The sequence below is a fragment of the Thyridium curvatum genome (assembly GCF_004353045.1).
Source record: "Thyridium curvatum strain D216 chromosome Unknown NODE_57_length_291365_cov_88.079165, whole genome shotgun sequence".
Taxonomy (NCBI): domain Eukaryota; kingdom Fungi; phylum Ascomycota; class Sordariomycetes; order Thyridiales; family Thyridiaceae; genus Thyridium; species Thyridium curvatum.
In genome coordinates, this window is record NW_022156812.1 from 18,418 (window position 1) to 46,012 (window position 27,595).

The 27,595-nt window shown below is 54.6% G+C and overlaps 6 protein-coding genes across 6 annotated transcripts; 4 read left to right on the top strand and 2 right to left on the bottom strand.

Moving 5' to 3' along the window:
- Positions 1-457: 457 nt before the first annotated feature.
- On the top strand, positions 458-859 carry E0L32_008514 (uncharacterized protein; the record flags this gene model as incomplete). Its single annotated transcript, XM_031143377.1, has 1 exon — positions 458-859. One exon carries the CDS (start codon positions 458-460, stop codon positions 857-859), a length of 402 nt encoding a protein of 133 aa, XP_030992175.1.
- Positions 860-1,820: 961 nt separating this feature from the next.
- On the bottom strand, positions 1,821-3,258 carry E0L32_008515 (uncharacterized protein; the record flags this gene model as incomplete). The annotated part of the gene is made up of 3 exons (XM_031143378.1): positions 1,821-1,886; positions 1,972-2,619; positions 2,677-3,258. 3 exons carry the CDS (start codon positions 3,256-3,258, stop codon positions 1,821-1,823), a joined length of 1,296 nt encoding a protein of 431 aa, XP_030992176.1.
- Positions 3,259-5,026: 1,768 nt separating this feature from the next.
- On the bottom strand, positions 5,027-7,471 carry E0L32_008516 (uncharacterized protein; the record flags this gene model as incomplete). Its single annotated transcript, XM_031143379.1, has 3 exons — positions 5,027-5,314; positions 5,952-6,810; positions 6,876-7,471. The coding sequence occupies 3 exons, from the start codon at positions 7,469-7,471 to the stop codon at positions 5,027-5,029; spliced, it is 1,743 nt and encodes a 580-aa protein (XP_030992177.1).
- Positions 7,472-7,940: 469 nt separating this feature from the next.
- Positions 7,941-9,170, top strand: E0L32_008517 (uncharacterized protein; the record flags this gene model as incomplete). Its single annotated transcript, XM_031143380.1, has 4 exons — positions 7,941-7,961; positions 8,019-8,168; positions 8,224-8,337; positions 8,391-9,170. The coding sequence occupies 4 exons, from the start codon at positions 7,941-7,943 to the stop codon at positions 9,168-9,170; spliced, it is 1,065 nt and encodes a 354-aa protein (XP_030992178.1).
- Positions 9,171-11,621: 2,451 nt separating this feature from the next.
- E0L32_008518 (uncharacterized protein) lies at positions 11,622-13,661 on the top strand (the record flags this gene model as incomplete). The annotated part of the gene is made up of 5 exons (XM_031143381.1): positions 11,622-11,840; positions 11,896-12,054; positions 12,122-12,250; positions 12,342-12,859; positions 12,935-13,661. 5 exons carry the CDS (start codon positions 11,622-11,624, stop codon positions 13,659-13,661), a joined length of 1,752 nt encoding a protein of 583 aa, XP_030992179.1.
- Positions 13,662-23,301: 9,640 nt separating this feature from the next.
- E0L32_008519 (uncharacterized protein) lies at positions 23,302-25,504 on the top strand (the record flags this gene model as incomplete). Its single annotated transcript, XM_031143383.1, has 3 exons — positions 23,302-23,871; positions 23,966-25,300; positions 25,376-25,504. The coding sequence occupies 3 exons, from the start codon at positions 23,302-23,304 to the stop codon at positions 25,502-25,504; spliced, it is 2,034 nt and encodes a 677-aa protein (XP_030992180.1).
- Between the last annotated feature and the right edge of the window lie 2,091 nt (positions 25,505-27,595).

Below are 27,595 nucleotides of genomic sequence, written 5' to 3' on the forward strand. Positions count from 1 at the left end.
ATACTCACTGCGCATGTAGGCAATCAGCAGCTCGGCGTTTGTCATCGTCGCCTTGACACCCACTGAACAAGGAGCATTTTGCCATCTTGTGCTTCGACTGGCGGGCAACGTATGCAAAACATCTCGGGGGAAGTACATCTGTATGCTTTTGCGGGGACGGTGGTGGCTCAGATCGACGCAGACTTCCGACAGGACGACGCAACGCAGGATCGTGGCGCCCTGACGAGCTGGTGATTCACACCGTCGTGCTGCACCTCGTGGAGGCAGTGCTTGCTGCCTTGCGGGTTCGCATTCTCCAGTGTCGCGACAACCAACCACGAGTACTTAAATTGGGGCCGCCTTGTCCGCAACACAACCTTGGGAAGCAATCCATCCATCACATATGGAGATCTCCAACTTTTCCATCGCCACTGTTGAGACAATCTTGTTTCCCGAAAAGGTATCGGTTTTATAGATAATGAGCGACCACAGCAGCGGATACATAGGGTCGGACGGCCGGCGCCGGCACGGGCAGGGTGGGGACGCGGCCCACCGCCGTCCCCGTCACCGTCACCGCCACCACGGGGCGGCCGAGGACGATAAGGTCGACCCCTACGGCTCCCGGGCGGTCGCGCTCAGGCGCCACGCTCTCGCCAGAGTGCCAGAGGCCGCCCGCTCCGACGTGTCGTCAGAGGTGGAGTACGAGTACGACCATCGCGACCGGCGCTACGAGGACAGCCCGCGGCGCCATCGCGAGGACCGCCGCCGCCGCAACGGCCGCGACCACAGGCACGCGGGCATCATTGTCGGCCTCGTGATCCTCCTCGCTTCCTTCATTCTCTGCTGGAGAGGCAACGAGGACAGCGATGACGACGACTGACTGGGCCGTGCCCTGGGCTGCGGAAAGCGGAGCAGGGCATCAAAGAAGACAGGAAATCAGGCGAGTGCGAGTGTACACACACCCGCCAAATGTCCAACGCAAGCCACTCCCGGCCGCATACAGAGCCATCTTTGCCCTGAAAAACGCCTTGAATCCAAGCAGAACGCAATCAGAAGGAATGTTCAATCTGCCATGCCACGTAACCTGATACCGGACACCGCTTGCTGCCCAGCCTAGCAGCAGCAAACTCAAGGGGGGCCTCCAGAAGTGTGTTACCGTTGAGCAAGTATCCCACGCCGCATGGGAGGAGGCGACATCTCTGCATGAAGCACCTCGACAAGCACACGCATGAGGTTGCGGTACAGCAGATGATCAATGGAGAGACGTCTGCTTTCGCGCTTAAGCAAGCGGGACGCGAGCAAATCCAGGAGCACCAAGAGCACCAGCAAGAGTGGGCAGCAGGGTCCAACACAGAAGAGCAAAAGGAAGGAGGGGATTTTGGCCAATTGGCCACTCCGCCCCACGAGAGAGGGTGGCGGCTCAGCAACAGGACATACAGACGTCTCTTAGCTGAGCCATCGTGGCAGTCGCCGATCCGGAAAGGTGATGACCATGCTGTAGGCCGCAGATGTGGCGATCTGAGCCATGATTCCGCATGCACGCGAACACGTTGGTACGGGAAGTCGTATACAATAGGTGATCACTTATCATAATGTTTATGTACTAGAGCGGCGACATAGATAGCATGGAGGAAACACGATATGGGCACATACCACGGCAAGCACCAAGACTTTAGACAATCAAAGTATGCAATCGTTGCAAGCGCCAAGAGTGATTCCGCCTCATACCATGCGGATGCGCCTAAATCCAAAGTCTAGTTCTACGCGACCTCCTCATACGCCAGCTTGGCTTTTCTTATTACACCAGAAGGTTGTTCAGAGTAGATTCCGTGTGTGAGAAACTAGTCAACCCTCAAAACGCCATTGCGCCGTTTTCGCTCCGAGTCGTCTTCCCCTTCCCCTGATTCCTTTTGGCATTGTCCTAATGTACAGTTCGAATTGCAAGTCGGGCCCGTGCCGCGTGTGGATTCCAGGTCCGTCAGGTCATCATACCTTCGTCGGGCCCGAGTCCCGCTTCCAGCCCTTGGACCTCATGTTGGCCTCGATCGCCTTCCAGATGGCCTCCATGACCTCCCTGTCGCGCCACCTGCCCGTCTCGGCGCCCGGCTGGCTCGGGTCCCGCCACTTCTCGACCTGGGTCTGCAGCACGCCGTGGCCCCAGGCGCGCACGTTCTCGGGCGCCGGGTCGCCCCGCCAGCCGACGTACACGCCCAGCGCGTGCCGGAAGAGGTCCTGCGGCTGGCTCCACTTGTAGCTCTTGAACTGCCACGTCTGGCCCGTCGTGAAGACGGCCACGACGCGGTTCCAGTACTCGGGCTTGAACTGCTCCGGGCCCTCGACGAGGATGAACCGCAGCGGCCGCGCCGGGTCAATGTCCCTCATGGTCCGCTGGATGTGCAGCATCGTCGCGGTCGAGCTGTTGTCTGGCGGGACGTAGCGGCCCGACTCCAGGAAGGACTTGATGTTCGACATGCGCAGCAGCGACGAGGCGGATGGCGAGAGGAGGATGATGGGGTCGGGCCGTCGCGACGGCTTCTGGTTCAGCGCTAGTGAAGGGTTGGACGAGATGATTGCCGCGGCCGGGTGGCTGGCCTTCTTTGCCATGAAGGGCGCTGCGAGCTTGCGGATGCCGGAAAAATCCTACGGCGTGTTAATCACCAGTAACTTGAGCACAGTGAAGCTTTTGACTCGACCTACCGTGGGTTTTGTCCCCCTCAACACCGTGTTGTGGTCTCCCATTCTCCGCTCACCGTTGTAAACCACCGCCAATCGAGGGTCAAGAGTACCACGTCCCGATCGCGCCGTCGCTGCTGTGGGCTTGGAGGCAGCCGTAGTAGCAGCCGCCGCGCCAGAACCAGCACCCGCGGCGTCCTTGTCGCCCGCGAGAGGTTTGATGTATTCACTCTCCTCGCTCGCGCCCTCGAGCCAGGTAATCAGGTCGAGTCGCTCGACGAACGCAAACTTGTGGACAGCCGCGGCGCCCGCGAGCTCCTCGTTGAGCTTGGTGGCACTGGCATTGTAGTCGGGAATGGCGACCTCGCGGTTCAGCCACGCGAAGTAGATGGAGCGCAAGTCGACAGGCGAGCCGCTCGAGACGAAGCGCGTCTGTGAGTCTATAGGGATGGCGATACGCGATGGCTGTGAGAACTGCAAGTGCGTCGCTTTCGAGAGAGGAACTTCGGCGCCTGATTCGGGCGAGGCGATCGGGGTGATGGAGCTTCCAGCTGCGATGGACTGGCGAAGCAGCAGGAGCGGATCGTTCTCTGCTGACGCCGCCATGGTGAATGAAGCCCGACGCTCCGAGATCCGCACCCTAATTCTCTGCCGATCCGCAAGACTGAAATCAACTGTATTCGAGGAGTTGTAGGACTATATGCAGGAGCCCTTCTGGAGTGGTGGAATTTGGCGCAAGCTGGATAGACTGGAAGAAAAATCGCGGCGTGGTGAAGCTATTCTGATGGACAAAGATGGACAAGGTTGGGGGAGGTTAGTAGAGCTGTGCACGGACCACTGAACAATACAAGTACCTCAAGCACCCAGTATTGTCTCTCAACTCAACTCTGAATCCGTATTGATCAAACCGATTCACTTATCATTTAAATCCCCAAGTAAAAGGGCTATTCAACTACTGTTACTGGCTGTCCCGAGCCTTCTCGTTCTTTGGGTAACACATGCGATCCTTGGCCATTCCCATTGACTGTCCAACAGCTGTCTCGCCAGTCACTTTGCTGCTTTTCCGTCTACCATGATACTTGTAGGTCCATCGAGGTCAATCAGTTTGGACATCAAACACCAGTAACTACGGCAGCAACTCACAACACAGACCACCCGATCCGTTGCTTGGTGCAATGGATGGGCGGGACACAAGGTGCTGTCAGCCTCGTGCGGCGGCAGATCGAATTGAAAGCCCGAGAATGTCAAGCTGTTGACACGAGCACGCGTCGAACGAGTCTGTGCATTCTCCAAGTCCATCGCGTCCGCCTCGATGTGGTTGTGAGTCCTGGAGCGTCTGCTGCTGGGTTTAGACGACGACGTTGAAGCCGAGACCGCAACCGGCGATGATAGTTTCTCTTGGTTTGCAGGACTAGCAAGACTTCTTCCTTTCCGGATGGACGGCTCATCCTTCATCGGCGGAGTATTTATTCTTGTTGCTTCCTGGGTACTGTTCAGTGTCAGTGTCCTTGGGGGAGAGATGTTTCACTTACGCCGCCGGGGAATGACCGTATTGATCGCCCGCTCGCAGCTACGAATATTATACTCGTCAGTGACAAATCCGTCATCGTGGGCGGTGCGGAACAGCACTTACATGGATTATCGGCATCACCGATTGGAGTCGAAGGCGGGGATCGTCCTATGAGTATCTCGCGTATCGAACTACCCGCGCTTGTCATCGAAACGAACGATTCCCTCTTGTGCCAAGGAGCCTTCCCGAACAGCCTGGAAGTTCCCTTCTGGGTGGTGTTGCGATCCTTGCTCTGTAGAGTTCCCGACCTGCCTCGAGGGATCTGTGCAAAATAGCCCCCAACTGCATCGAGTGTAGTGCTGGTGTGCGAGTTGTCGCTGCCACGCGCCTGGATTGGATCATCGCCCCTATTCCCGGACTGCTCTTGCTCTTGCGAAGACAATTTCTAAGGAAGCACATGGTCAACAAGGCGGCTCGGAGATCTTTTGAGCTTTCGGCCAAACGCACCTCTTTGCTTTTGCTAAACTTTCCCCCCATCCTCTTCCGGGCCGCTCGAAAGAGCTTTCTTCGCGTCGAGGTCGAGAGCTCGCGCATCGGCCCGGACTCCGGTTCCAGGTCGTCCTTGGAGGAGAAATAATGCGAGGACGGTACTTCTGGATCGCTTCCAACGCTCGTGGGCCGAATTTTCGATGGCGGCGGGTGCTGTAGCGATGCCACATGCGCTTCCTCGGTCAGGTACGGGCTTGGTGGCGGCGGCACAAAAACCTGATTAGGAGAGAGTTTGAAGGGTGTCTTGGGGGACGCCGACGTTGTGCCTCCTTTTTGCTCATCAGAATCCGCCTTGCCCCTGGAAGACCGGGAATACTATCGCCAGAGCCTGCTCTCGCTGCCCTTGCGGCTTTCTGTCTTCTCGTGGACCGGCCGTTCGGCCCAGTAGCCATCCGGGAACCAGACCCATTCGAAGCCGTCCTTGGCCGGACGGGGAGGATCAACGCCGTACGGGCTGCCAGCGCCGTCCCTGGCGCCCCTCGACGGCGTTGAGACCTGACTTGAAGGTGTTGGAAGCTTGCCGGTGGCATTGTCTACCATACTTCTATGTCTTGCTTTTCGAATATGATTGGGATCATATCCCAGGGTAGGAGTTTCAGGCATCTATCACAAAGGTCTGCCGTATTAGTGAGCTACTCGGTGGCTCTCGATTAGCGAAGTCCTGCGTTCTTGAGATGGGAAAAGGTCACCATTTCAACCTAGGTCAGTAGCCATTCTCGGATATCGAATATAAGGGCGTGGGAAACGCAGACTGCGATGCGTCGAGGTCTGGAATTTAGGATACGTAGGTATCACTAACCAAGTGTAGTAGGGTCGTACGGTGTGTGAGCGAGCACGTTGTAATGCTTTGTGAAGAGCCGGGACCAGCGATGATGTCAAAATTCCCATCGTCAGATACGCAAAGCCTCACGCTATGTTGAAAGAAGTGGCAAGAGCATCCTGCGGTTGCACCTTCTTGTTGGCCCGTGGACAATTTGCACGAATCTTCCATACCGCCAAAGAAAGTCGATCTTGGGCAAAAAGTATCAGGATCAAGCGAACATGTCATAGTAAGACTGACGGAACTACTTCGTCACTGGTATCATAATATTGTGAATAAATCCGGCTCGGTGCCGGTCTAAATCAACCGAATTCAACGCCATGCCAAGGCTTTTCCCAGACCTGTCAAACGCCAAACATTCATGCATCACACCGCCGTGTGTAAGAAGATTTCGTTGCGATTACGCAGCGGTCAATCTACCAACATGGTATCGTCTCCATCGAACGCCGAGTCTTGAGGCTCGAGCGGAACTCCTCTCCCCCTCCCAGCCAGAAGCTCTCTCCTGACCTCGGGGCCAATTGTGTGGTGGCCATGCGTCAACAGCAGATCTAGGAGAGCCTCACGCTGGTCCTCAGTAATATCGTTGCGGTATCGTTGAGCAAACGCCAAGAGACACTGGTGCCAGATCACGGGCAGCTGTCTTGTGTTGCCGCCGCCACCAGTCAAGCCGGACATGGCATCCCCCTCTTTGACCGCCGCGGGGTCCACGCTACGGAAGCGAAGGAAGTGAAATACCAGGGCATCGATGACCTGGAAGGGAAGTGCGTACTTCTTCTCAAGAAGAGTTTTGATGAAGATGTTGGTGGCACCGCCTCCCTCGGTGCCAGCAGATGCCTCTTGCGCGGCGATGTCACACAGCCCCTTGATCGCGGCAGCTGAGTGGAGGACCGGTACGGAGACGCGAGTGAGAACGGCCGAAATGATGTGAGCCTCCCGCAACGTGCAGGTGCCCGAGCCGACTAGCGGGAAGAGGAACCCTTTAAACCACGCGCTCGGCTTGTACAACCCCTTCTTGAGCGCATTGAAAAGATGGACATTCAGTTTCTTGGTCTCGTGAATATCCTCGCGGACCCGATCCAGGATCACCATCTCGAGAAATCGTTGCGCGACGATCGGTTTGGAGCTGACAAAGATCCTCGTCATTTCATAGCATGCGTTGGGTGTCCAGGTGTCCGGTCGAGTAAGCTCGAGAATGTCTTCCCACTGCGGAACAGTGGGGAGAACCTTAAGTGGCTTGGGCAGCTTTCCAGACTTGTAGCGTGACAAGATCATACCAATCCTGGAAGGACACCAGTCAGTAACTCTACGATGTACGGGGTCAGAGAACTGCTTGAATGTACTTACTTGGTATAGACCTCAACCACCTTAGGCGGCAGTTCAAAGTCGTCGTCAACAGCAGCCATGGGATTCTGTCGACCCTCCTGTGTTGCTTCGTGCTCCGCAATCTTTGCCAGAATGATGTCGGCCAGGTTCTGCCCGCCAGCACTGGGCTCGGCGGCAGCATCAGCGCCCCAGCCGGGGAGGTTCGCCAGAGGATCCTCTCCATTGGCAAGAAACTTGTTGAAGGTCTCGAGGTCAGAGGGGTCAACCTCAATCTCTTCTACAACCTCGTCCTCGTCTCCCCAAGCCTCATCATCCTCAAAAGCTCCTCCCTCTTGCTCGTCTTCCTCGATGAATCTGGAGCCCAGACCGAAAGCATCTGGTGCTGATATGGAAGGCTCTGGTTCCGCGCGATCTTCGTCAGCGAGCTCGCGACCAAGTTGTAGAATCTTCTTCGAGGCCTTGGACTCGATGAACTGGTTGTCGGCGTCCTCGTCACTCTTCGATTTGCGCTTGGGTGCCTTTTGGCGCAGGACGCCCGTAGCGAGAATGTCGCTCTCGAGAGGGTTGTGCCGCCGGCCAGCCTGGCGGGCAGACGTAGGGGTGGTCGCTTTGGGCATTGTGAATTGAGCTTTGTCCGGTACAATTCGAGACTATCACGGGCCTGACGAAAGGCGGTCTCACAAAAATTTTGGCGGAGTTGAAGTGCGTGTGCACCTGAGATTTTCTGGTGCCAACTTGGAAATTCAGGTGGGGTCGGCACTGCAACCCTCTATCAATTACGGGGGCAGATCCCCTATCGACCAATTACTATTGGCCGAAGGAGCCTGAATGTGGCAGAATCTTCCAAGGTTCATTCGGATAAGAAAGTTATCCCACTATCAAAAATTTTGATAAGGAATTTATTCGGCGCCCCTCCGCTGCGGTGGCATTGTTAGTTATTTATTGCCTGAGATATCACCATCCCGGACACCGAATTCACGGCCTTTACAGCTATTGCTGGGAACCATAAGTGTATCCTTGAAAGAGAAACGAATACCATAGTGGAGAGACACATTGTCAATTTGTGAGATCAAGACTTGTCTCACAATGCCTACGGAATTAGAAGAGGTGCGTGCTCCACGTCATATGGTGCTCCCGTGCATCAAGCTAAACAACTGGTCACAGCTCGTCGGCTTCATAGCCCACCCCAACCCTCAGATCCGGCAGCTTGCAGTCGAGAATCTTGTGCCGTACTCGACCGTCCAGCCCGCTATCTTCAAGGTCAACCAGCTTGTCCCTGTGAGAAACTTGAAGATCTTGGTACGGGATCATCCTGTAAGTCCTTCCCGAGTCTACCCAAGTCTTTACAGCCTTCTAATCCACTCGTTAGAAAATTGCAGAGCATGCAATCACCATCATGGTCAACCTCTCTGCGGATAATGAGATTCTAGAGAATCTGGCGAAGGATGACTCATTTCTGGAGCTGATCTTGTCTCGTGTAACAGTAAGTCTTGCCTTCCACCCTCTTTTAAGCTGACCACTGACCTTTGCTGGCAGAATCCGTCCGAGCCCAATGCCAACCTCTTGGCTATGTTATTGGCCAACCTTGCCAAATGGGATGGGCTAAAGAACATAATACGTCGGAAACAGGCTGCACCGGAGACTCTGAAGTCAGACGAGCTCGTCCTCAACCAGCTTCTGGATCTGTTCGTGAAGGGCCACGATGGGTCCTTCAACAAACATGCCGATTTTGACTACCTTGCTTATCTTTTCGCTGACCTTGCGAAGCACCCGGAAATACGCCAGTTTTTTGTCAAGAAGCAAGAATACGACGATTCTGTGCCGCTGACCAAGCTGAGAGTTTTCACCGACCACAAATCCGACATCAGAAGGAAAGGAGTCGCCAGCACCATCAAGAATGTGGCGTTTGATGTGCCTTCTCACCCTGCGTTTTTCGCGGAAGATGAGATCAACATCCTTCCTTATATTCTCCTACCCATCATGGGAGACGAGACCTACGAGCCAGATGATATGATGGATATGTTGCCAGATCTGCAGCTCTTGCCCCCGGATAAGAAGCGGGATCCAGACAACAATATCGTGCAGACTCATGTGGAGACCTTGATGCTACTAAGCACTACAAGGGAAGGCAGGGACCTTATGCGAGAGGTCAAAGTCTATCCTATCATCCGCGAAACTCATCTCCGGGTTGAGGACGAAGGTGTTCAGGAGGCGTGTGAGAGGCTAGTCCAGGTGCTGATGAGGGACGAAGAGGACCAGAGCTCTGCAACACGTGTCGAGGAACTGGACGACGACGAGCGTGTGGTCGAGGTATAACGATCCAATGACTGGGTCGATACCACGAGCTGAGAGATCACGTCGAGCTGGATTCTTGCACAGGTCATGCAGCATCATCCTGATGTTCCTTCGTAGCCGGGATGCAACAGCGTCCGCGTGCTGTTGGTGGTGTGGAGCAGGCTTGACGGCTGCGCCGAAAGCGCCTTGGCAATGGAACCTGGAGGAAAGGGTGTTGCCAGGAGAGCCTCGTGCATCTCGGCGCAGCTAGGCCAAGGACCAAGCAAGGCGCTGTGAGTAATCGCTCTGCCCGCCAAGACGGGCTGCAGAAGGAGAAGGCGTTTTCGTGATCGCCAAGAGAGCTTGTCTTCCTCGTCTGAATGCTTAAGGCGCCGAGTTGGCTTGGCGAGCACGAGACTTATCCTCACGGTGATCTGGATACCTATTTCTTGCAAGGCGGGAAACGCAGCAGCTCTTGGTCCTCCATTGCGAATTGCCTGGTGAACCAGAGTTGGGCGTCAGCAACTTCCCAATTCTATCAAATTAGCGGCGTCAGGGAGGACAACAAAATTATCATGAAGAATGAACATGATATATCTAGTGGAACCTAGTCTCGAAGCCAAGAAAGAGACAGGTACCTAGCCGTGAAGATCAGACTATGACTCGTTGTGGCTTTGTGGAAAGATCCGAGTGGAAAAGCTACGCTGATGCCGAACTACTTCCACCATTTCCCCAGAGTTGGCAGTTTTTGAATTGAGAGTCGGGCGAGCAGAATAATTGCATGACGGGTGTTCTAGAACACGAAACATTCGGAACTCGTGCTCATATTGTGCATCGCGGTTGGCCGAACCACTCAGCATCAGGTGCAAATGCAATTGTGCGGCTGGCAGCAGATGTGACACTCGTTTGAACAGGGCGTCCAATACGCCAACCCGTATGCGCGGGAATATCCTTCTTCGTAAATAGAAGCTTGGAGTTCTCAAATAGGTTCTCTACCTCGGGGAACTGGACCCGCCACCAACAATGGGCACGCTTCACTCCTCCTCCTCCTCCTCCTCCTCCTCCTATTGATGTACAGAGCCAGAAAGGCGAAGAGGCGTCGGGAGGATGACAGGAGACGAGTGGAGGTTGCTTTGTCGTGTCGTATGTTGGGTGTGTGCGCATATATGTAATTGGGCGAACTGGAGGCTGAGAGGCTGAAACGTGCGCGGCTCTTCTCAGCCGATTCGTCGCCGGGGATCGAGGCGCTAAGTCCGGAGGGTTGCGCGGCCCCACTCCCGGCCATTGAGTCCACTTGCCGCGACGACCCACCCCCAGTGTCCGGCCCCCATCATAATGGGCAACCTCGAGCTGGGAGGGAGGAGGTGATCAGGGTGATCAGGGATATGGTCACTACCCATCTTGGAGCCAACCGTCAAGCGTTCATTACTACTTATGCCACGACTGCATCCGCGTGGGACTGAATAAGGTTACTGCTCATGCTTAGACAGGAGAGGGTCCCTTCTTCTGAATGCCTCTACTATCCAAGACATCTCAAGAATCATAAGGAAAGTGACGCAGATAAAAGAAGACTAGAAGATCTAGATAAGTGAGGGAAATAAGCCAAGGTCTGGGGCACTGAACAGGAGTCAACCGCGAGACCAGGGTGCCCGAGTGACATCTTTGGTATAGCTGATCCGCCATGGACGTGTTGCCAAGAGCATCGTGGAAGCCTACTCTTTCCTAGTTCATCGCCAATGCATCGCCCAGACATTGCCCAGAAAGCTTGGTTAGATCTCACAACCGCCTGTCCCGATCCCGAGCGCTCCGGGGCCCAAATCCCAGGGAATTTGTATTCAGGTTTAGGCCAGCAGCTGGATCGTTTTCACGGATGAGGATAGAGATTCCTACGCTGTTTGAATCTATTGATATGTCTCTGCTGATGTAGGCCCAATAATAACATTCGACAGTTTGACCCCAGGTGCGCCTCGACCACTCGTGGGCCCAGAAGGCCCTTTCCAGCCATATGTAACAGCTAATGCTACCATTGATACCTGTCACTGACCCACTTCATCACCAGACGGGCAGTCCGGATTGACTTTATGTTCGCTTGTGGGTGCGTGGGTATTATCTGCACTTCGGTATGGGCGTCTACCTAGGTGCAGCTGAGATGCCATGTCCAGGTTGATATGCAGGTCAACCTTCTACGGGAAAGGGATGGAAGCCAGGATCTTGCTCGGTGACGGGTGGCCAATCTGATCCCTGCTCTCGATCATATGTCTATTGTATGAGTATGCGAGCTCGACTGGTATATTAGACTGTAACCCTCCTCTCGGGAACCCTGCGTTCTGCTATTCCAACTTTTTGAATCCAAACCTCACCCCCTTCTTAATCCCTCTTCTACGGCGGAGGACTGCTTATCTCACCATACAAGGCCTGTCCTCATAAGTACTCTTTATTACTTTTGAGAAGGGTAGACACATCACAACACCTTCAAATTCTTATCCATCCAACATGAGTGAACCCACGGGGCCAGCTCCGGCTGCATCAAAGGCGGCCACCAAAACGTCCGGCGGGAACAATGCCTACCACAACTTTCACAATGACTTTCTCCATGTTCATGATATTAATGAACGCCGTCGCCTTGCTCTTGCCGAAGTTGACAAGGCGCCTTTTGGCTGGTACCACGTCAGGGCTATTGTTGTTGCCGGCGTTGGTTTCTTCACCGATTCCGTACGCTTTTAGAGTCACAAACTCAGAGGGAAACATGCACTGATTTGCGTGGCAGTATGATATCTTTGCTGTGTCACTCTTGACCACGATGCTGGGTATAGTATACTATCCAGGAGTGGGCACGATGCCCACAAACAGCGATACAGCCATCAAGTTGGCCACCTCGGCCGGCACTGTCGTCGGTCAGCTCGGCTTTGGTGCATTGGCAGATATTGTAAGTGTCCAATGGTGAATCAAAATACATTTTCATGGAAGATCCATGTCTGACTGCGTTCAAACAGCTCGGCCGAAAACGCATGTACGGTCTCGAACTCATCGTTATCATCTTCGCAACTCTGGCACAGGCTCTCTCCAGCGGCTCTGCTTCCATGGACGTCATCGGCGTAGTCATCTTCTGGCGTGTTATAATGGTAAACATAAGCCTTGCGAGATTCACCTCTGATTCTATGATTGCGACAGGCTTGAAAGTATCGAGAAAGAGCGTGGCTGACATGTCTGCAGGGCGTCGGTATCGGAGGTGACTACCCCCTATCCAGTATCATCACCTCTGAATTCGCGACAACCAAGTGGAGAGGCGCCATGATGGGAGCTGTGTTTGCAATGCAGGGCCTCGGGCAGCTCACGGCCGCCTTCGTCATGCTCTTCATCACCCTTGGCTTCAAGAAGTCGCTCGAGCCGTCCACCAAACTTGCCAACTGCAACGGCGACTGCGCCGTCGCCGTCGACAAGATGTGGAGGATACTCATCGGCTTCGGTGCCGTTCCTGGCTGCATCGCACTCTACTATCGTCTTACTATTCCGGAAACCCCACGATACACTTTCGATATCGCAAGGGATGTCGAGCAGGCCGACGACGATGTCAAGGCGTACATCAACGGGAAGCGCCAGGGCAACCCCGACGAGGTCTCCCGCGTCGCTGGAAAGAAGGCTGCTGCCGAGCAGATGGCCGTCCAACAGGCAAGCTGGCGTGACTTTATCCGTCACTACTCGATCCCCAAGAATGGCATGCTTCTGGCTGGGTAAGTCTACGATCTCCTACACCTGGAAACAGGGGCAACATTAGTAAACATGCTAACCACCACCCCCTCACACAGTACTGCCCTCTCGTGGTGCTTCCTCGATATCGCCTATTATGGTGTCTCGCTGAACAACGCCACCATCCTCAGCATCATCGGCTACTCGACCAAGGACGCCCACAACACCTACGAGATCCTCTACAATACGGCCGTCGGCAACCTGATCCTCGTCCTCGCCGGCGCCGTCCCGGGCTACTGGTTCACCGTCGCGACGGTCGACACCATCGGCCGCAAGCCCATCCAGCTCGGCGGCTTCGGCCTGCTAACCATCATCTTTATCGTACTCGGCTTCGCCTACAACCACCTGTCCTCGTCGGGCCAGCTCGCCCTCTTCGTGCTCGCGCAGTTCTTCTTCAACTTCGGGCCCAACTCGACCACCTTCATCGTGCCGGGCGAGTGCTTCCCGACGCGCTACCGCTCCACCTCGCACGGCATCTCGGCCGCCTCGGGCAAGATCGGCAGCATCATCGGCCAGGGCGCCATCGCGCCGCTGCGCACGCGCGGCGCCACCAAGGAAAATCCGGCCCCCTGGATGGACCACGTGCTCGAGATCTACGCGCTCTTCATGCTCTGCGGCTGCTTCTCGACGCTGCTGATCAAGGAGACCAAGCGCAAGACGCTCGAGGAGCTGTCGGACGACAACGACTACGCTGCTCAGCACGGCGGCGGAGTCCTTGCTGGAGATGATGCTGCTGGCAACGGTGGCTCGTCGGATGAGAGGAAGGATGCTGGAAAGGCTGTCTAGAGGCCCTTCCATGCTCTCTCTTGTCATAGTTCTATGGTGGAAGTGTGGTGGTTGTGAAGATAATGGGGTTTCCAAGACCGATTCGTGGAGTGAAGTGAACCCCGAGGATTCTTTTCCTATTCGTGTTCCGAGGGTGTCATAACTAGTTTTACAGAAGATGTGATTGCTGTTTCTTGCCAGCTATTTCTATTATTTCTTATAGAGATACCACCTATTTAAAAAAATACTTTCCCCAAGAACATTGCTCACTTCGAGGCCCCCAACACAAGGTGTAATCAATAATCCTCGGTTGAACAACGCTGAGGATTGGAAGTATGGTAGGGGGAAACTCGGGCATTGCTCGAGTGCGGCAAACAACCCTCCAGGTTGAGTTGCTTTTTTTTGATATGCATTACCAAGAGAGACGGATCAATAAGAAAGACTTAGACTGGGGAAGCATGCTACCGGTTGCAGTCAGCATCTTCATGACAGCCTCAGCTTTGTAATCTCACCCATGACTCGTCCAGGATGTAATTACTCGACATTAGTTGTCAGGTCTTTGTGTGTAATTCTTCTGAAATGAGATATCATCTACTAAACTGACATAAGGGCAATCTAGGCCGCCGTATCTTTTCCCTCTGCGATACTGCAGGACAGTCGGAAGTACCCGACGCATGACGAGGGTGTGCTGCTCATTGAGAGACTAAAGAGTCGAACTCCGAGCTTCCGGCATGCCGAGCACCGGATACGTCACCGTAGTTGCGGAGCTCCACCCCTCCTGAGTCCTGACACAAACGCAAACCCCGGGCGAGATCCGGTGTCTGCTCTTGGCCGATTATTCTCGAGAATCTGGCTCCGACGGCAGCGTTAGCCTATCTTTCCCTGGACGCCGGATATAATGCCAAGCCTGCATGCTATCCGGAGGTGTGGCTGCAGGGACAAAGTTTGATGGACCGCCCAAGCTCTTGAGGCCGGTGTTCTTCCCGAAGGGAAAACTACAGCGAGGGCCGTGGAGAAGAGGGTGTCGTCCCGCCTAAGGAGCACAAGCACGCGGCCTTCACGCCGAGGAGGGCTGTAATTGGCTGCTCATATTCGCCGTAAGTCATCGCCTGCGGGAGCCGGCGGCGAGCAGTCATGATGGTGTGAAGCAAAGTTTATCATTCATCTTGACTTAAACTGACCTCGCTTTAGTGCCCCTTTGAGCCGCCCTAAGTACGAGTATCCTGCCGTACCCTGAGCGGAAGAACCTCGAAAAGAACGGGGAAACATGTCAAAAAATTAGTCATCCCCTACACCACCTCCACGAAACGTCGAAACAAGCATGTTCGCGCACCGCCGAGGGACAAGTCGCGGGTGGGGACGGCATCGCGCACCGGCACTCGAGCGGCTCCGAACTAACGGCCTTAACACGGACACGGGCTACGGATCTCTGATCTGACTCCAAGCAAGGTTTCACGAAGCAGAAAACGAGCCATCTCCCAGACTTCCGCCATCCTAGGCATGTGCACCTCTAGCGCGCATGTGCAGAGTTTGACAAGCCCTCTTCGCGCGTCTCGCTCGCTCGTTCAACTCCATCCCTCCCGGTCACCGGCTCCCCCCAGGTCTCGGCAACTCGAAGCACGGCATCGAAAACACTGCGCGACGTCGCGAAAGCGCGCCGTGTCATGCGAGATGACTCGGGAAGGAGTTGGGCACATGCGGCACAAGAGAACGGAAGGGGTTGGTTGGGTGGGTGAGCCCGGCGCGGCTCCCTCTGCAACCCCCCAAGCCCACGTGTTGAATGCCAACGGCATCTGCCGTGCGACGCGATTTCCCACCCCAAGCCTCCGTCAATGTGACGTGGCACCGGCACGGGGGATACGAATGGAAATTGGGCAGGACAATGCCTCGGCTTCAGAAAGAAAGAAAGAAAAAAATGCACTGGATCAACGCTGGGAGCTGAATCAAAAACACACGCAAAAAGGAAGCTGTGCGACGGGAAGTAGGACACGGCAGGGCGCAGGCGTGGGCGGCCGATGAACTCTGCCGCGTCAGAGGGGTCGAGGAGCAGCGACATGTCTCACCGTGGAGGATCCCTTACGAAAGGTGTATGAGGCTCACGATGACTGGCGCATATGCATATCATAGTGTTGGTTTTTTGACAGCGGGGTGTAAGGAAGCAGCAGGAGGTGACCGTTGGGAGCGGTCCTCGGTACCAGTTTGCAGGGAGGTTAGTGCAACGAGAGGTTGGACGAGGAAGTATAACAAAAACGTAGTAATCACATACCAATCGGTGTATGCATCTCGCAGGTGGAAAGGGCGTGATGGAAGCAGCGCCAATGCACAGTAAGGTTTGGGGCCGAGGTCAATGGCCCGATGTTCGTTGATTTGCAGCTATGCATCGCGTTCAGGTGGTGGCAGTGGTGGACGGCTATAGAGGAGCCCCGTGACGGGGTGAGGCATAGTATCAGAGGCACCATGAAGGCGAGTGTCGAGGTTGGTCAGCTTCCTCGGCACGGGGGGGCGAACAGATGGGATAGATCAACCGGCGGCGTGTACCATGAAGGAGCACTTACAGCGGTGGTTGGTGTCTACTTGTAAACTAGCAGCTCCGTCTCTCTCCCGTCATGCGTAGTACCCACACGCATTCGCAATTCCATCCGGTGTGTCGGTTCTGCTTGTGATGCCAACTACACGGAAAGTCCTGCCTAGTCAAGGCAAGCCATGACGGCAATCAGAGCTGATCGGCGCGCTAGGGAAAGCAACCAGCAGACTGCAGATTATGTACCGGTTACCGAACCCAGCGCTGGGAGAACGGCGGTCAATGTATGGTGACTTTCTACTCTTTCACACTCCCGAAGCACGAGTCTTGGCGCGGAGGCCGGACCCGGATCTCAGTCTAGGCAGGCCGTGTGTGTCAGCCGCGGACAACGTGTACGTACGTACATGTCCGCGCAGTGGCATGCGGCTTCTGAACTAGAGGCAAAGCTCAATGCCAAGAGCGAGAATTATCCCAACCTTTTTTCTAACGTCTTAGCCACAGGGATCCACGGACTTGATCATCAGGGGAGCGGTGATTGGGCTGGGCTGTGTACGGGATGCAACGGCCTCGGCCTCGTCGTACGATCCATGCCTGCAAGCCCCGCAAGACAGCAGCGGCATCTGGCTTTGATAAGCTCAAGGGAAAAGGACCATGCGCACAAGTGTACAAGGACAAGGTAGCTGGGTAGGAATACTCCGTAGGGCAACAGACTTGGCTAAATCCAGATCTCCTCTTTGACGGGCCCCGCATTGATTCCTACGGTTTGCTTCTTCGCTGTACGGTGACAGGATCGGATCATACCAAGGGTCATCGGGCCCCCCCAGTGGATGTTGTTAATCAAAAGGGCCCTTGTATTCTTCTAGAAAAGTCTCAGGCTGACTGGGGGCGGTCCATCCCTAGATGGGGGTCAGTGAGCATTGAGGTGCCCCCGGTGCTTCGCTTGATCCGAAATTTGACAAGAGGGAAAATAATCCCAAATTTACGAATCAAGCGGGGGTCGAGCAAATGGACCGCAAGAGCGCAAAGGATGGAGACTTGTTTTATTGTTGGCCTGCTTGTGCCTGGTGTGAGTGTGTCGTGCGTATGCACGGAATATGGACTTTGACCCTGAGATCGGCCCATGATGGCCTTGGAGCTGCATATTATCGTCATTGATCCCACCCAAGGAGGTGTGACTTCATAAAGCGAGGTCCTCTCAGAACTATGGCCAGCTCTAGTACGACTGTTGTTGACAATATCAACACCAACATGGCGGTGTTGGAAAGTGATGTCAATCTCATGGGCTCAGCTAACTACCTAGGCATTCCTTGTATGCTTCCAGGAGGCGAAAGCCGGCATGAAAGGAAACGATCTAGAAACATTCCGGATTGGTCGACGGTCTTTTTTCTTTTCTTCTTCTTTTTCTTCTTTTGCCGCGTCACATCCTGGAAAGCGTCTCCAGATGTCGGAATAACGACGGAGACGGCAACGGGCAGAAAAGTGGGAAAGTTGGGCGTTGGAATGGGCCATGCCACGCTCATGCCATGTGGCTTTATCCAGGGTTCCTCATCCCTCACTGCCTTGCCACGCGTGCGTCGCGCAAGTCGCGGTACCGCCAGCGTTTTAATGAGGAGGAGAGTGGTTCTCCGCCCGGCTAGTCGCAGTTTGAAACAGAAGCAGGGTACGGCTCCCTCTAGACGAAGAGGCTAGGTACAAGTAGTCACGGCAGAATGTTCTACAACGAGCTTGTGTGTTTTGTCGCGCGCTTGAGGATATCCCTTCTGGGCAGTCCTTGCGAGTGCCGACTGACTGCCTGACTACTTGCACAATAACTTACTCCGTAGGTACCTAGTGAAGGGCTCATCTTCCAATCTCCCTACAAGTACAACTCAACTCTTCAGCCAAGCTTCCAGGGCTCGGGCCAAAAAAAGTACAAGTAATGTGGCTTTGGCCCACCACGTGGCAATCCCCACTTAGCCACGCTTTCTTTCCCCCCGAACGACTGAGATTGCAATTTATCCGCGACTCTTGCGACGGCCTCTGAAGCCTTCGCCCAAGGTCTCTCTACAAGTACTCCGTTCTCCGTACTTTGCTCTCTGGCCAACCACTAACTACACAGCCAGCCAGCCTCCCTCTTCCCCTACCCACACCCTTCCTACGTTCTCCGTACAAGTAGGTCCAACCCGCCTATGAACGAGGGTGAGGTTCAGCAGACCCACTGCATCACGATCGGATATTTCCAAGCGGAAATTGATCTTGCACAAAAATAAGGGCCACAGGGGCAGCGGACTCCATTGGGTCGACTGCCTGCTCATGCTGCCCTTGACTTCACTCCATCAACTTTGCAGGTTGTTTTTTGCCGATTAGCCACTGTCGCATACATACAGCCATGAGTATGTTGGGGCCAAATGAACAGGAGTTTCCAGTGTAGGGCAATCTACGGAGTAGGTACCTACTTGTATGTTCTGATCCTACGTAGTGTGCTGAAAACTCGGTGACCGGGTTCTCCTCTTATCCTCTTTGGTCGACGTGCAGAACGGCCTCTGCTGCTAGGTACGAAGTAGATTCGTCTTGGCGCGCCTCTTTGGCTGCACCGGTGCTTTTCCGCGTCGTCGCTCTGACGAGCCGAGGAACTCTTCTCCCAGCCCAGAGCCAATAGGTCCGCCTGGTCAGCAAGGTACAGGTAACGTTAGCTAGGTATCTTCCCCTCTCGCAGTGGCTGCCGATCCTTTCCTATGCGAAAGGGGCATGCCTGGCCTAGTTCGGTGAATCAATTCTGCTGTTTGACTACCTAAACCAGAATGGAGCCATGGAGCCTCCGATTCGCTGTCAGATGACTTGCACCGCATTCGCCATGTTTCGGACCGGCCCACCGCCGTTCTCTTGCAACAAATCTCTGCATGTGTTTTGCTGGGATGCGCTGGGGAAACCCTCTGAAAAAATCGGGACGCCAGGTCCCACGTGGATAACATGCTGTGCTGCTTAGGCCGACCCATGGGAAAAGGGAAAAAAAGAAATGTGACAGGCCGGTCTAGTTACTCAGGTTGTTCCTAGAGAGGGAGAGAGGCGACTGGGGCCAAAAGGGGGCGCTTCAATTTCCATATCATTCCCGGGACAGGTGCGAAGTAGTGTTCGGCGCCGACCAAACCTCCTGTCTACAAGTCCTGACCTCTAGGCGATACTACAAATACTGCCTCATGACAGTACTGCCTGCCTGCCTGCGTTGCTTCCCTCACAGCTGCAATTGTAGACCGGCACGAGCCAAGTACAAGCACAGTAGAGCGGCAAGTGGGTGTCTGAATGGTTGACGGGAAGTTCATCAGGAGCTACCTCAATCTTAACAATCAATATCCCTGTCACATCCTTGCCCTAAGAACTCGGAAGAGCTATCCCACTACCTAAATCCGATGGGCTTGATAGATAGTCAAGTACTTCTGTTAGCAGTCCGTCAACTCACTTGAGCGGTAAAGCATGCACTCAGCTGGGTATGAGCTTGACTGGATTGCCTGAGCCCGCCGATCACTTCTCTTAGTCGACCGCCCTTTCCAATTACGTCGTAGAGTTCTATTTGCCAATGCCGATCACGACTGATGACAACACTCTTGCAAACGATCCGTGAACTCTAATGAGAAGAGGTGCTGTAGTACCGTGATGTCTTCATCGGCCGTACGGGCGCGCGCATCGTTAATCAGGCTTCATCACATGCATTGGCATCTAACTAAAGCACCTATGGATGTTGTGCTCGCTGCCCAACAGCGCCGACGAGCACAAACAACCACTAATGGGCTGTCCATGACAGCTCGCCCAAGGCCAAAAAGGATAGGCGAGGTGGAGAGGCCTCGCCTAGAGGGGATACTGGAGGCCCGGAGAGGGGGTGAGCAGGGGATCAAGTCCAGGAGGGTCGCTAAGAATGTTGGAGAATACCTCCGTACACACATACAAGTACATAACCCCAGGATGTTCTGATTCCGAGGGCGCGCTCGGTTTGTCAAATGAATGATCTGGACATCCAGTGCCTTCGAAACTGTTCCTCACAAGCCATCTGAAGGAAAGAAGAAAGCGAAAGACAAAAAGAAAGTACGATCTTGCTTCGGTCGATGATCGGAATCCCAACCGCACCAAAGGAAGGAACAGCCCGGATACATATGCCAACAAGCAATATTTCTGAACCAAGCGCCCCTCCGTCACGAAAAAGTTGCAACCCACCGACCAACCCTCGATCCAAGCGCCCTCTCTCTCACCAATACTCCATACCTAGTTGGAGTGTCGGGACCAGACCGGCCTCTGAACCCATCTGCTGTCACGGGAGTCGCACCAGGACCAGCCCCCAACGAGCGATTGTGAGCACTAGGGATCCCCGACTACGAGCCGCGAACGAGCTGCGAGTTGTGTCGTTCCATAGGCCAGCTCCAGACCAGGACCGCCGCCTCATTCCGGCAGTCAATCAATCAATCAGTTCGATCAATCGATGCGAAGCGTCTTGCCAGGCATGTGCCTTTGAGTTCACGGTACGTGCAGGGCTTCTCTTGATCCGCTTCTCGTGAGCTCTATCCAAGGCGTCGGTTCGCCATGCTTTCTCCGCAATGTGCTCCCTTCTGTTATCTTGCTATTGCTTTTTCTGAATTTTTTTTTATCTCTTATTCCCAAGCTTTTATTCCTTGCCTTTGGCTCAGGCCCAGTGGCACCTGGTTGTGGCGTTTATGCACCTCACTAGCCTTTTCAACTGGGTGCTTCTTCTCCTCCTCAGCGATGCACAACAACCTCAAGGGAGTCTCGCCAAGGGATAGGGACATGAAGTGCTGGATGGATGTTTGGCACAAGCAGGGACAAGGAGCCTAACATTTCCTCATTATCATCTACCTGCTCAGAGTAGTGCCACTGTACCCCCACGGCATTCGCATGACAGGTATACACATACCTACTCCTGCTTTCGACTGCTGGGCTAGTTGGCCCTGTGCAGTTTGGGTGGCTAGGCAAGGTACCAACCTATGGAGGTAGTCCACCGCCAAGTGAAGCGAACACGAGAGACTGAGTTGGCGTGGGTGGTGGTGCTTGATGGCTGCGTCAGGTGTGGGTGTGGGTGAGGGGTCGGAATCTGACAGGGACCTCTGACAAGCCGCGCCTCGTGGGAGTCACTCGAGCAGGGATCATGCTGCAGGGTAAACACGCCCTAGCGAGCGTGGCTGCAGGGGTCCCAGGCCGAGAAGGGTTTGGCCTTGAGGCCAGCATCCCTGAAAGCCACGCGCAGATCTTGGTTGGCCATGCGGTGAAACTTTCTGCTTCCACAAGTTCCATGCTAGCCAGGCAAGGCCATGCAGACCACACGCACTCCATGCAGCCCATGCAGTCATGCACTTTTTTTCATCCCACCCCGCCTTCTCCTGATTAGAGGAAATCCTCCTTCGGCAAGGCAGGGCAGAGGGGACCATACACAGGACAACACCTGCAGCTGTAGCAGGACAGAGAGGCACGCCGTCATCACCTGGCTGTCTGAGAATGGACTGGCCCAGCCATTGCAATCGCAATGCACTGCGGATCATGTCTTCTGTTACAGCCAGTCTCTGGGTGACATATTTGCCTGTTTACCTCACCTTCTAATTGTGCCTGCAAATCCGCACACGAGCACAACTCCCCGATATTGGCGATTCCCGGTACTTGGCGCCTAGCACTAGGTAGTTCCCTTGTTGCTTTTTACCTTTCATTATCTTGTTAGATAGTATTTTGTTATCCACGGGCCGTCACGATTCTCCGGTGTGACCGCTTGTTTCCGCTCTTGGCAAGGTGCTTTCTCACGGAGCCTCCACTCCTCTTCTCCGAGCCAGCCAGTGCCCTACGCACGTAGTACCTACCTAGAGGGCAGCTAGGTTGTCTGCAAACATACATTTTCACGAACTGAAGCCCGTCACTGTCGATTGTCCTTCTCCTCTTCCCTCTACGCTGCTTGATTCACAACGATAGGGACAATCTTGGCCGTTTGGGCAAGTGTCAATGCATCGGACACGAATCGCATGATGATTCTAGTGAACAAGTCCTCAGGCAATAATCTACTCATAGGCAAGTCATCTGTCTCAGATAGCATTTGCCCGTTGAGCAAGTGCTTCCAACAAGACGCTTCTGCTGTGGGGTGACAAGGCAACCTCATTTTGTGGGACAAAAAGCAAGATGCCTGACGGTGATCCTCTGCCGTGTTTCAACTTCAAGACCCTTGGAGCGTTGGGAGAGCGAGCGTCAGCACTACGCGTAGGGAACATGGTACCTTCATCAAGTTCCTATTGCCCTGTGGGAACACCGCTGAGCCCTACGGATAGTACTGCCCAGGGCGCCTCTTTATGTGAGACGGAGCTCGCGTGCTTTGGTGGCCAGGACAGTCTTGACAAATCTCTTGTCGGATTTCTTGCCCACGAGCGGCGTGTGCCCCGGACATAACACCAAGCACACCGAGCATGGAGCATGGGAGGAGCGAAGAATGGGAAGAAAAAAGCAAAGAAAAAGGGAGGCTTTCTTTTTTTGTGTTTAACGGCGGATGACCATCTCCACTTTTCTCTCGTGGCTCCATCTCGGGAATTGGGCTTGAGTACCAGGGAACGCAGCGAGGCCGTCAGGTTTCGGCGGGCTTGTACCGGTACATCTGCACGCACAACCCTTGCAAGCTGCGGTGGTCCCGCTCCTTAGCTCATCGCCGAGCACCCACCCACCGCCCAGAGAACGACGGTTCCCTGCAATGGTGACGCCCTGGCTCGTGGCCGCCGCCCCTCCACCACCACCCACATCTGCCACTCGCTCGTTCACTCACTCACTCATGCAGAGTCACTCCCCACGGCCTCTGGCCCTGTACCTGACTCTCCTTCTTCTCGGCTCTCCTGACCTTGTCATTTTTGCGTTCCCCTCTCCCATTAATTTACATGACCGTCTGTCTGTCTGTAGCCTGTACGTACCTACTCATGCTTTGCGACTTACTAGGCAGTTCCTAGTCGTCCGGAAGTGGAGGTCGAGCGGCCTTGACTTCTTTTTATTCCCATCCTGCCGCCTGCGAACCCCTACACTTACTCCATCGCATACATGCGCACATATACCTGCGTCGTCTCGCAGACGTCCTTTCGTCCCGCCTTTTGTCTCACCTTTCCTTTTAATCATCACTGACCCCCCCCTTCTCTGCGTTAGATGGCCGCAGTCTCACAGTCTACCCGTTCGACGCCCATTCACGCACCACCACTGTCCAACGCAAACACCACCTACTCCACGCAGGACGGCGCTCATACATCTCGACGATCTGTTTCTGTCGCAGAGCTTCCCCAGGACCGCAGCACCACCCAAGCCTCGGCCAATCTGAGGGATCAACATCACCACCACCCCACCCCCTCCACCAGCTCGCTGAGCAAGACTCAGAAGCCCGGTGGCATTTTCGCATTTGCAGCAGCGGCCTTGGACAAGACTCAGAGCGCCTTCACCGGCACCTCAGATCCCAGAATTCGACCTCGCCAGTCGCTGAGCCGTCTTTCAATCGGCCCAAACTCTTTGAGCACCCAGAATTCGTTTTCGAATCTGTCGTCCAACTCCACCACTCCCATCAGTCCGCAGTTTCCATCTTCCCGCACTCCTCCCTCACAACCGTACACAGATACGGACCCCAACCGACCACCTCCGGTCCTGCTCCCGCGCCTAGACAACAAGATGCACCAAACCTCGTCGAGGTTGCTCCGCATGACGGATGACGATAGGCCTTTCACTAAGGTGAGATCTGAGTGCGATTGGTTCAATGTCCCAACCAGACAGCGCTCCCCCGCCCTACCCATTAGCAAGTTGACGTGCTCACAGATCCTGGCAGGATTTCAAAGACCTCTTCTCCACACTGATTGTCAGTCTGCTGCCCTTGTCCGCGCATCGTGTGCGCTTGACAAAGGTCGAGCACACATTCCTCTCCGAAGATGCCATCAACAACCTCGGATCTTTGAAGTTTTCACAGTCCAATCGCATGCCGGATCCGAAAGACCCGTCGCGAATCGTGACGACGACCACCACGACCACCTTTTCCATGGCGAAGGACATGGCCCGCTCCATCTGTCAGCGGTTCCTGGAGGCCCGGTTTATCGAGTCTGCAGATGGCAAATATCAGCAGGTCTATACGATGAAGGGATCGGTCTGGCAGATTACTCCCAAGGGAATCTGCATCCTGGACCGCTTCTGCTCAAGAAACGGCATTCAGCAGAAGCAAGTCGCGGAGCTCATCGGCCCGGCGATATGTCAACTTGTGATCCTGGAGCGGGATAGCCAGACGGACAAGCTTGTTAGCGATCGATCCTCGATCGAGGTCATCTTCAGGAGATTCATCGGCGTCAACGGCCTCAACGTCAAGTCGAGCGTCAGCTCGGCGGACTCGGAGTCGCTCAACGACTACCGGGACGGCTTGACCGGCGTCAAGATGGCAAGCGAGCGCAAGGTCGGAGGCAAGACGTACAAGGACACTTTCACGGGCAAGGCCACCACCGACTGGCTCATGGACTGCTGCACGACGGTTGACAGGAGGGAGACGGTCGAGATGGCCTCGCTCTTTGTCGAATATGAGCTGATGGAAGCCGTCGCGCAAGACCGCACCTACATGGCGACGTACCCTGGAAGCACCCTTTTCCAGCCCACCAAGAATGCCATTTACCAGATCTCGGCCAAGGGCAAGGAGCTGATCAATGGAACATCTACGAGGGGTCGCACGTCGGAGAGCGAGGGCGTCCAGGCTTCCCGGCCCGGCATTGCTCGGGATTCCAACACTCAGCGGCTGGACAAGATCCTGAATGACGCCGCGCTTCGCCTGCTCTTCCGCGAGAACCTCCGAGACACCCACTGCGAGGAGAACCTGTCGTTCTACTTGGAGGTTGACGACTTTGTGAGGAGCTGCCGTGTAGCTATCCGAGCAGCACAGAAGAACGCGACTGCAACCTCGATGGACGGTGTCAAGGAGATTATGGCGCAGGCATATGGCATATACAATGCCTTCTTGGCCCCCGGATCGCCTTGCGAGCTCAATATCGACCATCAGCTCCGGAACAACCTTGCTACGCGGATGACCAAGGCTGTCGGCCAAGACGTGGCCATGATCGATACCCTGCACGAGGTGACGGCCCTCTTTGAGGATGCGCAGAATGCTGTCTTCAAGCTGATGGCGAGCGTAAGTTCCAAAGCCCCCCCCCCGGCTATATATGCCATGTCCCGCCATAGTCCTGGTTCTAAGGCGTTATTATAGGATTCGGTGCCCAAATTCCTTAAGAGCCCCAAGTATGAGCAGACGCTCAAGAACTACGACTTTGACTCCATGTCGGGCAGTCAGACACGCCTACCGGAGCGCAGCCAGAGCAGATCTAACCGCAAGTGAGATGCCTAATGCGCGGCGATTGCTGTTGGTGTCGTCGTGCGTGACCTGCGGAGTGGATCTGATCCACCTGGTCGAGGACGGAATGAAGCGCAATTTCTGGCCACCAAACATGCCAGTCACTCGCTGATTCGCCTCGCCAAACCTGCGTGCCCGGATTAGATCCTCTTTTTTTCCTTTTATCCCTTTCCCTCTTTTGTGTGCATCGTTTCAGCACGGGTGTCTGTCGTTTCCAAATTGCATAGACATGGAAAAGGCAGTTGGGAACCCTTGGGATGGGGGTTGGCCTTGTCGTTTCTGCGGCTGTATGAGATACCTTTGAGCATCTTCACTCCGAGCTTTCTTCTTTACTGCATCAACGGCTTTTGGAGGGTAATGATCTATATAATTGCAGGGCCGGGGTGTACTGTTCTGGACACTTCTCTATTTTGGCGGGTAGAGAAGGGCGTTTGCAGAGAGAGTTGACCCATAGAAGGCCCATCACACACACACACACACACATATCGGCGTTGGGCTAGGCGTGGCGGATCCCCATACCGCCTCCCCGGTGTGTTGCATTGGGGTTTGGCCACGAGCCATGTCTTGTTTTTGTTTTTCTTTGTTCTCTGCTAGCATTATCAAAATCTGGAGCGGGCGGCCGGGGATATACACAGTACACGAGAAGAGAAGGGAGGAAGAGTTTGCCGGAAGAGGGGCGTGAGAGACGGTGGCGGCTGTCGAGTAGAAGAAGCAATAAATAAATGATGAAACAGCTTTGTAGAAAGGCTGATTCTTCTTGTCAAATTCTAACAGTCCTTGCTGCCTGTCAGTGAATCTTGAAACATAGCTAGCAATGTCAGACTTGATTTGAGCTTGAGCTTGAGCTTGAGCTTGAGCTTGAGCTTGAGCTTGAGCTTGTGCTTGAGCGAGTCAGACTGACTGGCAGGGCAGATGCATGACATGACGGCCCCCGGCGCCACCGACGATGAGTTGGCTTCTTGTGGCACGCGAGCTAGGTGCACGCACCCGCGAGCCGAGAGAGGCCCGAGGCTGAAAAGTTGATATCCGGATTGGACTTGGGGGCTCGGTCCAGAATACTTGGGCAAAGTCGGCCAGCCGGCTCTCTTGAGATTGATTCTTCTAACGATCCGGTATTTGGACTCGAATTGGGAAAAAGTGCCAGAATTGATTCGATAAATCAGCATTGCGGAGTAAACACTGATATCCGGGCATACCAGCAAGCTGTAGTTGAATTTGGCGATACGAGGTTGGTTCGAATGATCGGTATGGTCCCTGAAAGGCGCCATGAGACCATGACATGGCGGCTTCAAACCCCGAGATGCCAGGAAGGGAGAATGCGTCAGGAGTCCCACTGCGCCGCGTCTCGCGAGGGCTTCTCACAAAACTGGACCGACATATCCTATCTATTGTCTCCTCTCTACAATACTGTACCTGGCGCTAGTACAAAGTCGAGCAGACGCAGAACTATTTCCTGACAAAGGGGAATGGAGATCTGATCGTATGGTTTACGGAGTGCCTACCTACTACCTAGATGGATCGTCCTGATCTACGGGTCGTTCATGACATGGGTAGTCGGTCATGTCTCAAGGGCTAGCTAGGGAGGCGGCCGGCTACTACCTATTGACGATGCTTAAATTTCCTCTATACTGGAGAATGTCTCGTTCCCGGTCCTGTGCCTGGATCCCGAAACTTGCTTGGCATATCATACTTATCCTTCTCTTGCTTCGGAGGTGCCTCAGCGAGGCTAGCAGGAGGGGTGGGACTGAAGCATCCGGGCAGGCAAAAAGTGGTGTCAGACTAGGTACCGACCTTGCTCACTCGGTCGTGCCTCTCTTGTGTGGTCTGGCATGTAATCGATCAGGGCTGCGACGATGCGATCACGATATGGACCAATGCGCGGGCAGCGAATTGGGGGAAAAGAAAGAAAGCTCGAGCTGTCATAGGTAACTACCTACCTAGTGTCATCCGGCCGCCGGGCCTGATGTGTCAAGCTTTTGCATCGGCTCTCCGGGGGGCCCAACGCTACATTTCTCCCAAACATTTTCCCCGACAAAAATCAGGAACTATTTTGATTTGCGTTTCTTTGAACGAACC